The following is a 17,504-nucleotide window of genomic DNA, read 5'->3' as shown; positions in this document are numbered from 1 at the left end:
TTCCCCTCCCTTCCTGGAAGCAGGCCTCTCGCCCCGCCTCTGCGGCCCCCTTTATTTCCTCCCTTCACTACTCTTTCTGTTGACATTTCCTCTTTTGCACCTGTTTTTCTGTACTTTAAATCTTTAATTGAGGGCCAACTGTCATTCCAACTCATGCCTAAAGTCACAGTTAGAATTGCTCCCCCTGGCAAGTCCTCCTTCCCAACTTGCTTGTTTCTCTCAATGTCATCTGCAAGTCTTGTTTAAAGAGGCTCAACTAAAAACTTGGCTGTTTCTTTGGAGCGCCCCCCCACCCCACCCCAAGCAGGTGACTTGTAATTCTTTTCTCTCTCAGACTCATCTTTGCGACCCAAGTTGTACCAATGGCTTCTTCTGGCCCAGCCCAGCCCAATACCACAGAGGCTCACACCTTGGGACTCCTTGATACTCTAGCTTGGTCTTCCAGACTTTCCCAGCCCCTGGGGCAGAATTTGCTAGAGTGTGACAAGAGGAAACAGGAGGGCATGGAGAAGCTGGGGGTGGGGCTGTGGCTAAGAGTAGGAAGAGAACACAGGGCTGTCACCTGGAAACCACAGAGAAATCCTGGACCTGTGTGAGGTCCTTCACCACAGCACCATGTTTCCATGGTTCCAGGCCTGTTAGCTTGCCACATCGTCCCCAACTTGTACTGTTTAGAGAGCCTCATCCTGTGATGTGGTGAGCAGCCCCAGGCTGCAGAATTTCAGAGACCAGAAGGCCTGTGAGCAGGTAGGCAGCTGCCGTCACCACAGCCGGGAGCGTAGGCAGCTGTGAAGGCACTGACCTTGCTGTCGTAATCGGAAGTGTTCACACATGTGTGGATCACATACAACAACGAGTCCACCAGCCCCTCACAGGACCGCATTTGTTTGCGTGCTTCCTCCCCGGCAGAGCTGAGGTTCCTGGGTGGACAGAAATACGTGGGAGCCGCAGAAACGGACAACTCACCCGTCAGTCAGGAAGCCTGACTTTAATGATTCCTGGGAATGGCAGCAGAGAGCAGCCATAGAAAGGTGACTTGAGATAGACCACCCACCCACTGCCACTCTACCCTTTGTTCCCTGAGCTAGCCCATTCCTTTAACATGACTAGTCATTCTTCTGTGGTGGTCCACATACAGGCTGTGATGTGGTTGTGAGCTTGACTACATCTGGAATTACTAAAGGCCAAATTGCTGGGCACACCCGTGAGGGATTTTGTCTTGATTAAATTATTTGAAGTGGAAAGGCCTGCTTTTAATCTGGATCTTTGAGGTGGGACGACTCACACGTAACCCAGGCCACACCCACTGGCAGCCTGGATCACGGACAGGGAAGGAGGTTCTCTGCCTGCTGGGTCTTACTCTTGCCAGCAGCCCTTTGCTGGCATCAGATCTTACTTCTCCGGGATCTAGCTACACTAAAGACCATCTGAGGCATCCAGCCTCATGATGAACAGCTACTGAGTTCTATAAATTCTATAAGCTATAGTAAATTCTAATTAGCCCAACATATATGAGTATATATTTATATATTATATTATAGATCTCATAAATATATTATAGAAATGTATGTACACACACACACACACACACACACACACACACACACACACACACATTCATTCTATAAGTTCTGTTCTCTTAGAGAACCCTGACTAACACATACACTTCAGTTTACTTCAGTGATCGCCACAGATTCACCAATAACCTTACATCACCATGATCTTTTGGTACCTACTGCTATCTTCCTGTTTCATATTTGTATCTTCCTTATTTCACTCTGGTTTTTACAAAAGTGACATTTATCAATGATAATAGCAGGGTCATGTAAGAGCCAGGGTTGTACCCTGGTCTGGGTACTCACTGCCTAATTGGGTAGCTGAGGGGGCGGTCACACTTCTCTGGCTCCAGGGTGGGGGATGGGGTGCTGCTTCCTGCTGACTACAGGCCCTACCCTGGCCCAGCCCCATGAGGGAAGGACCTGCCACTTTCTCAGCTCTGCATTCCACCCATTCCCAGACAAGAACCTTGAGTCACAGTGTGGAGGGCTCTCGACCTGTGACTCAAGCTCTTTGCCCCAGAGGTGTTCAGATGTCTTGATTTTGTTCTCCTGTTCAGGACTAGGACTTGAACTCAGGGCCCTGTACATGACAGCACTGCCACCTCTATTTTGTAGCCAAAGCCACTAAAGTTCATGGTGGAACTGGGGAGCCAAGCCTTGTTGGTTCCCCTGCCATTCTGCCAAACCTCCTGTTTCCTATGCCTTGAGCAATAAGAGGCTGGGGAACAGGGTCAGCTGTGAGTGGACAGGTCAAAGTAACTTCCCCTGAGGTAACTGCTGCCTCGGAGGCTTACTGTCTCAGTCTGCTAACCTAGGCCTAGTCCTGGAAACTTCTAGGCTTCGGCCTTGAATGTTTTCAGTCTCCGAGACTTACTGCTGAATAGGCTCACACTTTCTGATCTCCAGCTGGTTGGTTCCACTCAGTCATTCCGGTTCAAAATTCCTTTGCACACTAACTGATTCAATCTGGTTTCTCTCTTTGCCTCTCCTGAGTTGCTCTGCTAGACCTCAAGCTCACTCTAACAATCTATTCTAATCTGGCTCCGGTCTTTACCAGTGCCTAGCTCATTTTCTCTTCAACCTGCCTCTGTAAAATTCTCCCAATAAAACTACCTCCTCTCCTCTTTTTCTCTCTCTGTGCTCTCTTAAATAGATTCTCTTTCTTCTTCATGTGCAAGCTGGGCATATCCTATTCTGTCAAATCTCTGTCTGCCACTCAATTAGACATCACGTTCAATCATAGGTGCTTCCTTCTGCAAACTAACTTTACCTTCATTGTTTGGGATTAAGGTGTGTGCTAAATCTAAGCCATACCCACAACTATGAAGTTTTTTAGTAGATAATATATACAGTGTGATAAAATATCCTGCAACAAGGGTTAGCGAATAAGGAACTGTTCCACAATCTTATAAAGAGAAACACACATTTTCTGCATTAAAGGTCACGACTAAGGGAACTGCAGTGCGCTGACTTATAGAACTCGAACGCAACAGTTGTTGAAATCATAGGACTCATTCTTTACATCCTGAACTTAGTGACTGTAACTAGAACTGAAAAACTAGGCTACATCAGAACTTCAGTAAGTATGTGGTGATCAGAAAAAACCAACCAACCAACCAACCAACCAACCAAGAGGAGAAACTGTTGGAATTGCCATAGTGCCCTCAGGCTAGAAGGGCCTTTCTGAATAATTTGAGTTATATGCAAATGTGCAAGACAGTCGTCTTGGGACCCCTGCCTGTGTTAGTCATACAGTAAAAAAGTCTGTATCCTAAGCTGTGAAGGAGAGCCTCCACCTTCGGGGTATGCCAGCCAGACGTACCTTCTACAGTTTACTGTATAGACAGGCATTCTTGGTTTTTTGTTTTTTGTTTTTTGTTTTTTTTTTTCCCGAGACAGGGTTTCTCTGTGTAGCCCTGGCTGTCCTGGAACTCACTTTGTAGACCAGGCTGGCCTCGAACTCAGAAATCCGCCCACCTCTGCCTCCCAAGTGCTGGGATTACAGGCGTACGCCACCACCGCCCGGGCTATAGACATACATTCTTTAATCACGTAATTAACTGGGAAGGAAGCACTTACCTCAGGCAACCTGTCGTGTTCCGCAGAACCAGTGAGGTCTGAAATTTAATTTTATGATCATCATCAAAGGAAGAGTTATTCCAACCAGAATGTGGAACTATCACAGTGTTGGTTAAGGTTGAGAGAGCATCTCGAATGATTGTCATCTTTACAGCATCACACGAGGATAAATTCCAAAGAACCCCTGTAAAGAGACAGTTCGAGCAGAACTTATCAGAGATCCTGCATCTTTAAGGCAGGAATGAACACACGAGCCCTAACTTAGCCCGTGATACCCAACCGGCCTCTAGTATTTGAGTTAGACAAAATTTTGTTTTCTCAAAAGAATGGCACATTTTCACTCCGTTAGCGGGAAGCCTGGCTTCAACACCTTCCCGGGTACTGTATCATATATTTTCCTATAGGCATTAACAGCATGGAGGGTTGCTATATTCAAGTCACTTTCCTTATTTAAAGTTTACGCATTCTATCTTTTCTTTGATGAGTTTTATTGCTATGTGTTTGAAGACTAAGTTACTGACTCTTTAGATACAGGAGAAAGGAATAAAGGACATGTGTTAACTTATTGCCATAACTCTATGATTTGTACAGAAGTGGAGTCACATCTGAGATGTCATCTACTCTAGTGGTGTTCTCCTGTCAACTCAGCTTGTTGAAGTAGAAGGGGTGCATCTGGCTTTCTTTGCCTCAGTCTCTGGCCCCACAATCCTGTTGTGTTTGTGATAAGCTGCTCAAAAGGCTTCACCAAATCATCAGCACTGGACACTTGTGGGCCTGTGGAGAGAAGGGGCTGGCTGAGTCTGCCGTTGTCTGTGGGAGCATGGTGGGTCTCTGAATTAAGTGCTCCGATCCAGAAGAGCACTGGGCCAGTCAAGACCAAACGCAGCTGCTCCTAATGCCGTGATCTCAGGAGCCAGGCTGGAGCACGACTGAGTAGGCCTTCTCTGACTGTAAAGTACAGGAGGAAGGTAGAGAGCCTTTGCCTTTGTGGGAGGAGAGGAGAAACCTAAGGAGAGCTGAAGAGAACACCCTGACTCTCCGCCCTGGGGCTGCCTTCCCTGGCCATCCTGAGATTAGAGATGTGCTCATAATAGAGACTGACGCTCTGTGCCGTCCTCACCTGGGTTCTGCTCGGCCTCTGCCTGTTCCCCTCTTTCCCTTGGCCTTCATTTATTCTAGGCCTTATTAATTTGATTTCTCAGCCCCCTTCCCCAAGGACTTTCCCCTTGGTCTTTCCCACCTACTATGAGCACAGCCTCTAAGGACTATATCTTGTGTGGTGCTCATTTATTTGGACCTAAGGTAGTTCTCCTTTAAGGAGGGTGGATATGGTATAAAGGGGGTGGGGGTGGGATCTAGATAATTCAGAATCTGGGAGATAAAGGCTTGGCTTTTGTTTCTGAAAGCTGATTCTTCTCACTATGACCTTTGTTTACTTAGACACAAGGTCCCACTGAGAACGTTGCACGTATGTGCATAGGTGCTTAGTAATAGAACTTAACTCTGTCAGACTTTCTTGTTTATGGAGTGTTTTCAGGCAATGGCTGGGTACCAGTCTGCCAGCTGGGTTTGGCCCGATTGCCTTAGGGACAGTTAGGAAAGAACTGACGTACTTATCTTTGCTCCATAATGGCCGTCACTGCCTGTTTCTGTTTCCCATGTAAAAGACATTAGCTGAACATTTTCTTAGGGAGAAACATTGGAAGACAATGATAGACAAGACAGAGAGCTAAACTTGGCTGGTCTGTCCTGACCAAGGAACAAGAAAAAGGAGGAAGACAGAAGAGTGGGTTGAGGCACAGCAGGGTTCTTGCTAATGAAGCCATCTCTTGCAACCTAGGGAGCCAGTGTGACTACCCAGGAGCAGGAGCCAGCCTGTGGCAGCTTAGAGCTCACTGGCCATTGATGGGGAATATTACCTGAAAGCACCCCTGCTGACAGTTCGGTGGCATGTGATTCCTAACATGATTGCTGCAAGTCTCTTTCTGCCAAAGCCTTTCATGTTCACTTCACAAAACAGAACTCTTGGGGACAGCTTCATTTTTCCAATAAGCTACGTTCTTCATCAAAGAATAAATGCGGGGCAGTCAAGAAAATGCAAGGCAAGGTTTATGCAAAGCAACGCCCATCACATCAGAGGCTGCAAGTACAACCAGATGGACGGTTGTTGCCCTTGATTATCCATGGGTGGGGCACTCGGGCAGGCGGGGGATGGATTCTTGGTCCCCTCTGAAGTTACCAAGGCAGGCAGATGCCCGGGTTCCTTGTGAGAAATGGCTTGTGTAGTATCTGCACATAACCTATGCTGTCTACCGTCAACTCTGTGTGCATTAGCATATATACCTAATGCAATGCAAACACATGAGAATATTCTTTATACTGTAATTTTTATTTGAATTTTTCTGCTGTATTGGTGTTCCCTTGAATACTGTTCCTGTTTGCAGTTGACACTGTGGATGCATCTTTACAGACAGGAAGCCAGCTCTTTATCTCCACAAGACACTAAGCAGCCTGCTCTGGAAACTTCGTAGAAATTGTAACCAAAGAAAGAGGGTTCTGGATGAGAAACTATCCCATACTGGTTCCCTTGCTTTCTCTGCTTCTGTCTTCATGCTTAGCTACTCCTAAGCTTTATTTCTGGAATCAGGGTAACAGGGTATTTTTTATATTTGAAGTCTCCTGTTTTGTTTTTAAACTGAACTAGAAATTTCCTTCTTTTCTCTAAGGATTCTGAGTAGCAGGCAGACTGGCAGGTCGTTCTACAGCTCATCAGCAATCAGCTTGGGATTGGGCACCAGATAAGTGTCCTCAGATCAACAAGAGCAAAGCCAAGCTCGTCATCTGATCACGGTGGCTTTATTCCCCTGTGCCTAGAGCCAGGATACCCCAACTCAATTAACTTTCCCACTTGATTACTTTATACATGCACAGAGATGGATTTTCTGAAAAGCAGATGAACATTTATACTTCTAAACTGAATTAGAATTTCATTAGGCATGTGTGGGCAGCTATCTAACTAGCCGTTCCTTTTCATGTTTTGTTATACACATGCAGGATTGTTGGTACCGGCACATACTTGTTGATTTTATCATTTTATCTCCCGTGTTTGTTTATAAATCTCCCCTTTGTTTTCTGCCTACCAGGCTTAGTGAACAGACTGTGACGTTTCTCGAAACAACATTCAAGTGCGCCTTTAAGGTCCATAAATGCAGAAAAGGGGCCCAAACAGCACTGCAGATCTTCAGCAGGTTCTGCTGTGTATACAAGCGTGCTGCCCTTCACAGCAGCACCGCCATCCGGCTCGTTTCCAGACGTGCAACCTTCCAGTGGATGAGCTACTCGCGCTGTCTTCAGATCAACTGGGGTGACTTATTGGTCATAAAACCAGCCTACCAGTGTGATTCAGCCTTTCACATCTACAACCAGAATAGAAAATCTAGCAGCTCCCCGACGGATCAAGACTTCTCAGAATACAAAGAGCTGTGAGCCTGGAATTCTCCACCAACACGGGGAGCCTCCAGCTCTGACATCTGAATATAAAATTTCCTTCAAAATTATGGAATGGCATATTTCAGTACCTCCTTGGTCCCCCACACCAAAAGTTAAAAAGTTAAAAGTAAGTTCTAATTTAGCTTAGGAAGCTGGAGGTTTTATTTATTTTAAAGCAATTAGCTCTTTGTTTTGAGGACTGAGATTTTACATATACAAATGAACTGAGACAGTATTAGGAATTTCCGTGTGGATTCTAGAAAATGCCGCTTTTTCTCTATCACAGAAAAAGTACAGATAATCATGGGTAGCCGGTAAGCAAAAGGAGATGCTGCCATGGGAGATCAAAGTTTGTTTTCTTCACGAAGAGTGAACAAAGTAATTAAAATACCATTTCACAGAAATCCTATGCTGCCGACCGCTGAAAGCGCTTTGTGTTTAAAGCTGGCTGTATAACTAATCTAATGCCCGGCTGATAGTTTTGTATTCACATTGGAGGCTGATTTTACTGATTAATTAAAGTAATAACAACGACTTGAAAGTACATATTTAAAAGGACATTAAAAACCAAATAACATTTAAAAAGTGCTTTCATCGGCAGCGGGAATACATAACCGCTGACAAACGTGTTTCTCTCTCGGATGGAAAGGACCATTTTTAAGCCATTTAATGTTTATATTGGATTCAGTTTATGCTCTTTCCAAATTATCAAAATTCAAGCACCTGCACACACTGCCAGAGGAAGATGGCTAAGAAGACGCAGTGCTGGCTACAGACTACTCAGAGCGCCGCTTCGTCCCGTCCCGCGAGCCTGCAAACTCCCAGTGTGTCTTGTTTATTTCTGCAGTGCTGGAAACTGAAGCGACAGTGTCGGGCTAGGCGAGCGCTCTACATCTGAGCCACGCTCCCAGCCCCAACACAGTTCCTTTCTCAAGATGCCCACAAGGTAAACAACCACTCCAGTCTCTGGGGTAGGAGGAATGTCAAAGGAGCTGAGGATGATGATGGCTTATCTTCCTGTCCTGGGGCAGACAGAATGTCCCCACAGTCAGTGAAAGTGCCCAGCCAGCTGTGTTGGTTTAAAAAGGACTGATGTCCACAGGCTCAATGGGAGTGGCACTATTAGAAGGTGTGGCCTTGTTGGAGGAAGTGTTTCACTGTGGGTGGCCCCACTAAGGTTTCAAAAGCCCAAACCAGGCCGGGTGTCTCTCTCTCCTTGCAGTGTGTCAATCTGGATATAGAACTCACAGTTGCCTGTCCAGCACCATGTCTGCCTGCTTGCTGCTATGCGTCTCACCATGCCGAAAAGGGATTAAATCTGAACTGTAAGCCAGTACCTATTAAATGTCTCTCCGCTGTAATATGGACCCTAACTATGTCAGTGATCACGCTCCTGCTGCCGGGGCGGCAGCACTGCCTAGCCTAGATCATGTTCGCATGACAACACTGCTTCCATGGTGACGGACGATGGATGAAGCACTGATGGATGAGAACATGGCTCTGTCATGCACACTCATCCTGCATGCATTGCTGAAAAACATTGGAAACAGTACAAGTACAATGGTACCAGGACTTCCCTGTCCGTGGGGTGTGCTGCATTGTGTATGCCCACACACGGATGCTGATACCCAGCTGGGAAGGTGGGTAGGTGGGTGTCTCTAATCCAGGCCACAGCTTGCTCTGAGAATGTACTCAGAACCTAGACAGCCTCGCTGCCTCTCTTCTGTGCCCGCCCTGAAGATCTCTGTGGTTCTTAATGAATCTCTGTGGCTTTTTGTTGGGAAAATAATACTAACAAGATGCTATGGTGAGTACACTTTGCTACAACCTGCTACTGCCTGCCAGTCTTAAATCTACAAGCCATAAAACCTACTTTTTAAACTTATACCATCTCCTTTCAGCCACTATAGAGGCTGAGTCATATAAAAATCCAAAATGAGATACTTTAAAATCTGAATTTTCAGATCAGAGATGCTAAAGTAAAGTCTATGAAAATATTTTTTAAAATCTGGGAAATTCTTTAATTTGAAGCACTCCTGATCTCTAGAATTCCAGGGAAGGCATATTCAACCTGTATAGGCCTGTACTGTCCAGTACTGTAGCTACCAGCTACATGACTCAATGAGGCCTTGACTTGTGGCTGGTCCTGACTGAATTGTGTGTAACACGCACTAGATTACAAAGACTTGGTAGAGAACCTATGCAAAATACCTCACAATTGATTAGAAATTTTTATATTTTAACTATTGGATCAAACAAAATACATTATTAAAACGAATTCCACTGTCATTGGTTTTGTCCTTTCTTAAGAGAGGCATTGGAAGACTTAGAAGTGTGTGCTGGTAGGTTCCCGGGGGCGAGTTGTAAGCTCCCAGGAGGCCTTATGACAAACATGAACACAGCATGAATGTGGCATTTGCCGGCACTCCACACCCTCCCCCCGCCTCACAAATCCACAAAGCACAGTACCATTTGTCACCAGGGAAACAGAGGTGAAATGCCCAGAGCTTTGGGTCTGTAAGGAAAGCTGTCCATTGGAGGCCAAATCCCAGTATCACACGATACAGCGCTGTCCTTCCTGGACAGTTTTAAATTATGGCCACTTCTGTGTAGTAGGGCTAGAGGCTACTGCACTGAGCTATAGTATGAACAGCAGAGGTCCTAAGAAAAGGGGGTGGCTTCCCCTTAGGAAGACTATCACTGAGGAAGAGCAAGAGGGGATGGCTTGAGGCTAGCCTGCAAGGCGGGAGGGCTGAAATGCTGACCCAGCGCTTACTTCAGCCATGATGAACCAGGTACCACATAGCCTATGCCACCGGACGGTGGTTTCAGGGTGAGGTGGTGAGGTAAAGAACCAGCTGTGAGAACTTGGGGCTTGAGCCAACGGTTTGCGCATGTGTGAAAATAGGGGGCTGTTGACAGAATGAGGAAGTGGAGGGGTACTGAGGAGAGAACACTGCCACCCAAAGGCTTGCCATTTGCAGCTTCGGGCTAATCGCTCAAGCTTCCTACCAGGGCCACGATGCCGGCAGCAAATTATAAAAATGAAATGGAATTGGAATAATGGGAAGGCAATTATTATGAGTGGGACAAGAATACTGCTGTCAATTATAGAAAAAAATGCCTTTCTATGGATAAATTCTGAGGAAAAAAATAGCATGGTAGCATAAAATAATTCCCAGGGTTCTGAAGGGGCAACATCAATGGGAAGGGCCCAATGGCCCCTAGAGCAACCACATAGAGCTGCTCTTGGCCTAAAGGCATGGGCCATGGCATCTTCTTGATAGGCCTTCTGGGTGGGAGCCCTTCTCTTGGCTCAGCTGGCTTTGGCCTGGCTCTGCCTGGCTCACCTCAGAGCTCCCTGGAATTCCTTGTGCATTTAGATGCACAGTTGGTCAGGTGTGGGAGAGCTCCCTCAGGTGTGGCTGTGGTGGAGCAAGGGTGCTGAGTCTGAGGGAACAAAGGGTCCTACAGGGGAGCTGTGGAGAACAGAAGTTAGCACCAGCAGCCCCTGGGAGGCCCCGCCTAAACACTCAATCTTAAGGGGTTTGCTTCTGCTACTCAGAGTTCCTCCCACATGAAGGTCATGAGAGGGTTAGGTCTTTGGTGTCAGGAGAACATATGCACTGATCTGTGTTTCTAGGATTTTCAAATCACAAAGGTCAGTCATGACACCCTGATCTACCAACACCTAGGCGTCTCTCTGTAGGATCGCATTTGTACTTCAGCATGTTCTCTTCTGAGGTAATTTTGCTACTTGGGTGTTGTGAGGAGATTAAGGATACCACGTGGTGGTGTAGTTCAGTGTTCCCTGGAATGGCATTTCTTCAGGAAATAATCTTATAATTCAGGAATGCTGACAGCTGCCCACGAGGGACATAGAGCCGGCTCCTTCTGTTGGAAGCAGATATAATGGAACAGGCAGGCTGCAGAAGGGAACCGGGGAAGGCTCTAAAGCGGAGCTGGCAGGGAGTGCAGTGGCCCCCACTTCTAACCCTTGTTTTGCTGGTGACACAAATTCTGACAAAAGAGTGTCATATGAGTGAAGAGTTAGTTATTCAGAGAGTCACTTAAGGAAGTGGTCCTCACCTCAACCTTCCTAATGCTGTGACCCTTTAGTACAGTTCTTCATGTTGTGATGACCCTCCCCCCCCATTACAAATTATTTTCATTGCTACTTCATAACTAATTTTGCTGCTGTTATAACCTGTAATATAAATATCTGGTATGCAGCATATCTGATATGTGACCCCTGTGAAAGGGTCATTTGACCTCCAAAGGGCCGTGGCCTGCAGGGTGAGAATCACTGACCTGAGATGCATACTCTACTCTGACTGGCGTGTCCAAGGACACTTTCTCATCTGTACCTGCACTAACTCACCAGAAGAAGCTTTGCGACAAGCGAGTCATGCTGTAAGCTGCGGGGAATCAGGCAGGGGCCAAGACTGGAACACGGAGGGAGGGTGTGATATGGCGTCTCCCCATGTGTGGCCACCTTCCTCATATTTATCCGCTGTCGGGGCTACCCAGGCAGTGCACCACCACCACCACCACCACCACCACCACCACCACCACCACCACCACCACCACAGGCCTCTCTTGCTGGGAAACCCTCCTCTGACCAACGCTAGCTGACCAAGTACTCCACGTGACTTCAATTTCCCACTTGGTTGCCTCGTTCTGACATAAGGGCCTATTATTCCATGCAGAAGGGTGCACCAGACTCAGACTGTCACTCCTGACAGACTCAGAAGACTAAAGTCACACTGCAGTGAGCTGAAACTTTAGGATTATGCCAGGTCACTAGCTTGACACGAGTGTATTGGAGTTCCAGGAGAGTTCCTTATAATATGGGGTAAAATTCAAGATCCTGAGATTTCCTCCTGTTGCTACCTCTATAGAAGGGGAAGTATCTGAGAACAGGCATTCACATGGCCAGAGTTGCTTCTGTTTAGCCTGTCTCAGTAGCCTGTGCTGGCGGAGGGAATACGTTAGCCTCAGTCAGGAACTCAACCTCTCTGCGCCCGAGTTTCTCAGCCACGCTGCAGGGTGCTCAGGTGTGCTGCTGGGATAGCGATTTCTTCAGGGAGTTTTCAAGTTCTAAGTTCTTGATGCACTAAGAGCTGCCCGTCTATAATGTACTATTTTGGGATAGTACCAATTATACTTAAATTTTTTTTTGGTCATTTCCTCATTACAAATTTTTATGGCTTGAAATGAAACGGAGAAAGAGGGAGGGCGGCTGGAGATTGGTGATGAATGGTTTTATTGCTATTGTTATAAGCAGAGCAGGTGGTAAGGATTCTTACTAATTATGGCTGGCAAGTGGGAAGGACTGTTGCTGAATTTCTGAAAATAACATGCACAGCTCCTAATAGCTCAAGTGGTCCAGAGAAGCAGGGAAGCCATGGACTGCCTCCTGTCTAGATCAGGTAACAAATAGCTGTAGAGAAGGCATATTATTGAGGTCAAAGAAGCAAGAATAGAATTTCTCATCCTGCGATCGCACGGCTCTTTCTATATGAATATCCAACTCTTGTCAGGACTTACTTTTTGCTAAACCTTTGCCTGATCACCTGGTTTTCCTTAGCAGTTTTTTTTTTTTTTTAAATTAACCATCACCTAATAAGAAATATGGAGCTAGCGACGAGGGAGGGACAATGTGGCACATGTTCTGCATGGCGTCTGCAATGGATGGCTTGAATTTCAAATTTCAGAACCGTCAGTGTGGAAATACTCTATTAGCCATTTGGATGAATAATCACACTCTAAGTTGGAAAGAGTGCACACAGAAGTGGGATGAACTCAGTCTGTGATTACTGAGGAACAAAGGCTGTTCTCTGGTGTTTACCACTGGTGTTCTGGGAAGGAAGAATAGCGAGAGAGCTTCAGGAAACCTAGCTCCTTACAAGGCAGGTCTCCAGATTCTTCCTAGTGTCTCCAGTGTCTACAGTTTAACACGGGGCGTTTTCAGAATGTCTGATAAGTTTAAACTCATATTTCCTAGCTCAGAAATACAGTTTACTAATCTTGAACAAATGAAGTGATCCTACTATTTTTAGTGACAAGATGTTTCCTTGGGATCACAGCTGTGGCTGAGAAGACACTGACTGCACAGCGCTGTGGAGGGGCACGGTGGACTCTGGGCCGCTTTTGTAATAGCAAAACGCCCGTTGGAGAAGGGAGATTGACTCAAAGCACCCATGCACACAGCAGTAGGTACATGAAAATCACAGAATATTTCACTATGGAAAAATGTTCAACACAATGAAAGAAACACAAGAATCATGCTATGTGTCAGAGAACCATTTTAATTAGCAAAGTCAACCATACTATCTTGGGAGAATAATCTTGGCAAAAAGGTTTTTTTTTCTTCCTTAAAAGTGTATATGTGGCCAAAAAATACAAGGCCCTGGGCAGTTATTACATTTAAAGTAAATGCAAAACATCTATTTTTCAGAATAGTTAAAATTTCTTCACTTGTATAGTAAAAATTGCCAAACAGAAACAAAGAAGACATAGGGGGGAGACTTCGGATTTAATAACTAGGTTGAATTACTTAATATTATGAAGAACAGAAGACCTAGTTTCAAGTGAATAGTAATTTCTTCAAATCACTAGCAGCTTGAATTCAAGTTTGTGGGCCTTACACATTTTGTTTCGAAGCTGATTTTATTATCACCAACAAACTCCTAGTCTATACCTCCAGAGGCCAAATACCAAGCCTCAGAGCCACTGCCTCTCTGTGGATGGCATTGGCTCAGAACTGGAAGTCAGAGAGATGCGCTGTGTTTCAGGGCGGGTTTTACACTGGCAGCTATGGTTCTCCAAGGAGGGGAGTTCAGACTAAAGGTTCTTGGGTAAGAGGGGCCTGGTTGGCTGTAGGGGGCTCTTAGGCAGAATGAGCCCCAGCGTCAGTGTTCCCTGCTTCCTCATTCATAAGAAACGCATTGACCTTGATGCTCCAGCTTGTGTTTAGAAGTTGTTGTACAATTTAAACGACTTGTAAAAATCTGCTCTGGAGAAGGTTAATGGAAGGACTTAAGGCTCTCCAGATGTTCTCTGGCTTGAAGACAGACCAGGGTTCACTTTTTCTTACATATTTCTTCTGAATGACCATCAGGTAAGTCTGGTTCAACTGAATGTTACAACTGAGAAATGGAACAACTAACTTCATTTTCTCCCTAGGCCCTGGGCGTTAACATAAGTGTACACATACACACACACAAGCAAGCAATTTTCCTGGATGCATAGTATGACTTGGTAGTTTCCTATTAACCAATGTTTACACTGAAATCAAGCCGAAAGCAATAGCTTTTGGGAACTGGAAATGTTTTTTATATCCTCTGCATGAGAGATCTGAGGGATACATTTTCATATTGATCATCCATTTGATCATTTCAGACTGATCATCCCCTTTCCAGAATTTTGAAGGGACCACCTCATCAGCAAACATTACATTTAAAATGATGTACTGCCAACAATACGTGGTTATAAAATGATTCTTGATTTTCTCTACCATATATGTATGTTTGAAAAAAAATGAAGTCAAAAGAACTTCAGGCAGAAAGCTCTGGAAGAAATACCAGAAGGTGTTTATAGTTTTATATTGGAAGACTGCATAGGATATAGCTGTTTCTGAACTACATCTCCCATGTCCCTCTTGGAGGCCAGGCCCCACAGCTTAAGAAACCCTGTGCTCTACACAAAGGGAAGTGTGCGGCATACAGGGGCGACTAAATGAGAGGCTGGCACCCAAGTGTGCCCCAAGCAGAAGCACACGAGCCCTTCTCACGTGCACACTGTCTCTACTGCAAACCAACCTGACCTGCCTTTAAGAAATAAAACAGGAAAAGGAAATCACGGAACTTTGTGTACTTTTCTTTCTGTTTTGCATTAGATCTTATAAATTCTTTGAGATCTTATATTCTTTGACAATATAAGAATTTCATGCAAGGAAAAACTTAGCACTAAAAGTCCAGAAAGGCCTTATTTCTTCTGTGAGAAATTAGTGAGGGAAAAACAGAAAAGAAAACACACATTAGGGATGTGAGGACCACCGTGAAACATCAGCCAGTTAGGCAAGGGAACTAGCCTGAGCACCTACGTGCATCCGCACATCAGCTGATATGCTAGAATGCTGCTATGCCTCCCAGCTGTGAGCAACAGCTGGCCCCACCCACCTGCCCAGCACTTCAGCTATCACTTGCAGCTCTGCTTCCAAGGCCTTCTCAATGCCACGGTGTAGGGCACAGTCTAGACTGTTCCAGCACTGCCTCTAGACAAGACCATGCTCTCTACCCACCTGTAACAAGCTCCCTCACTTCTGCATCAATGGATTTTCTCAACAGTCGCAGCAAGGCAGGGATTCCACCCACGTTCTTCATTGCTATTTTATTTTCGTCTGTAGACTTGCCAAACACGAGGTTTCGAAGGGCGCCACAAGCATTCTTCTGAACTTCCAACACCCTGTGGTCCAACAGGTCAACCAGATGCTTGATTCCCCCTAGCCTGTACACCTGGAACGAGAAAAGTTAGGTACCAGGCCCGAGTGATATGCGACAGACTGGCGGCTGCACAATCTGCTATGGTGAGATCATGGGATACACCTGCCAAAAATTCTAAGGACAGTCTCTAAGAGAGCGCTCCTTTCCTGTGCACAGGGCTTAGAAAGAGGGAGATCCGGGGACTGGCACCTGCACGCACACTGGGCCTGACACTTTCCCTGCAGGGATGTGTGGAGTGAATTCCCAGGTGTGGCCCACAGAGCTCAGAGGCCACAGGAAGGACCGAGAGCCCTGGTTATCCGGGGTACTTGTGGGCTCACAGCCTCTTCCTCCATTTGTGACTTCGTATTTACTTGTGTGCTGCTAAGCTTTATTTAGTCTGCCTTCAGGTCTGCAGCTGTTCCGCTGTTTTACAGACTGAGCAGATAATCAATGTCACTGCGGGAGGATAAGGTCTGAAGTATTAAAAGAATCTGCATGCTACTGAACATTGGCCAGTAACAGGTAAATTACCATTTCCATAAACACCAAAACACTTGTCTTGACCAGAACCTGAGATACACTAACTCCCTAGTTCAGTGAATGCAGATTCTTTGAAAATATTTCTAAAGCTCGGGTTAAATTGATGTTTGCTTGATGGTTTATAAACATGCTAACTAAGTGGATAAGCTCTGACAGGGTGGGCACACCCCAGGCAGTCCACTCTCCCAGGCTTTCCTGAGAGGCAATAAAATATAGCGTCAAGAAGTAAGCTTGAATCTGAAATTAATGTCACTTCAAAAAGAAATGTTACTTTTTAGTATTTTTTATTGTGCTAAGGATTGAACATAGGGCTTTGCAAGCACATATTGTGCCACTGACAATACCCTCAACCCAGTCATTTAGTAATTCTTTTTATTTTTACATTTTCTATGTTCGGTGTTTTGGCTGTGCATGAATGCACGTGTGCGTGCGTGCGTGCGTGTGTGTGTGTGTGTGTGTGTGTGCATGTGCAACATGTATGTGCAGTACCCACAAAAGCCAGAAGAGAGCACTGGATCCTTGCTAAGTGGTGTAACAGATGCCTGTGAGCTGCCACGTGGGTGCTCCCAATCAAACCTAAGCAGCCACTCTTACCTGCCATCTTTCCAGTCCCCCACACCTCCAGGCATTTTAAAATAGAAAGGAAGCAGCTGCTAAGTGGAAGGTGCGGTGTGCCCAGGTCATGGCGGGCTTGGGGCTCTTACCTCCATCTTCACTTTGTTGTCCCCAAAGCACAGGTGCTGGAGGTAGGCTGCGGCATTTGCCTGGACGGACGGGAACTGGTGTTGCAGCATGTGAATGACTTCTGGCAGCTCAGGGTCGCGCCAGGCAAACTCCCTACAGGGAGGAGGCACAGCATCAGAAGGGAAGCTGAGAGGAAGGCCACATTTCTGACAGGAGGACAAGTTCAGCAAAGGCAGACATGAGAAGTTACAAAAATCTCAATGTTAATCTATTTGAAAATAATTTTTCCCAATCAATGTATGCAGAGGCTGAAATGCTTGTGATCTTAAAGAAATCATGGTGCACAGACAGAGGAAGGGTCAGGGAACCATGGGCGGTTTTCCAGTTCAGTGGTCCTCCTCCAGACTTTCATTTCCTGCCTTTCTACCCTTCTAAGAATGCAGCAGATGCAATGTACAGGTATGGAAGCATGATTTAGCTGAGTGAGATGTCACCCCCGAGAACAGGAAGGCCTGACAGCAAAGGACAAAGCTGTTACCAGCTGCTAACCACAGATATGGTGGGACATCACGATGACTGTTTGGAAACCCTCAGAGTTATAGTTGCTGTGATCATGAGACAGAAACACAGAGGAGCGTGAAAAAGAAAAAAAAAAAAAGGAACT

At 45.8% G+C, this 17,504-nt stretch overlaps 1 protein-coding gene across 10 annotated transcripts in view; it reads right to left on the bottom strand.

Moving 5' to 3' along the window:
- The window catches only part of Pkp4 (plakophilin 4), a 200,514-nt gene that overhangs the window by 16,606 nt on the left and 166,404 nt on the right, over positions 1-17,504 (bottom strand). For all 10 annotated transcript variants that reach the window (XM_052182511.1, XM_052182512.1, XM_052182509.1 and 7 more), the window contains 4 exons: positions 16,861-16,989; positions 15,433-15,646; positions 3,639-3,822; positions 803-920 (listed from right to left, as the gene is read on the bottom strand). In XM_052182511.1, coding sequence (XP_052038471.1) covers positions 803-920; positions 3,639-3,822; positions 15,433-15,646; positions 16,861-16,989 — 645 coding nt within the window. The remainder of the gene's footprint in view (positions 1-802; positions 921-3,638; positions 3,823-15,432; positions 15,647-16,860; positions 16,990-17,504) is intronic.

This window comes from Apodemus sylvaticus, chromosome 5 (assembly GCF_947179515.1).
Source record: "Apodemus sylvaticus chromosome 5, mApoSyl1.1, whole genome shotgun sequence".
Taxonomy (NCBI): Eukaryota; Metazoa; Chordata; class Mammalia; order Rodentia; family Muridae; genus Apodemus; species Apodemus sylvaticus.
The sequence above is the reverse complement of the archived record's forward strand: the minus strand, read 5'-3'. Positions and strand labels throughout refer to the sequence as shown.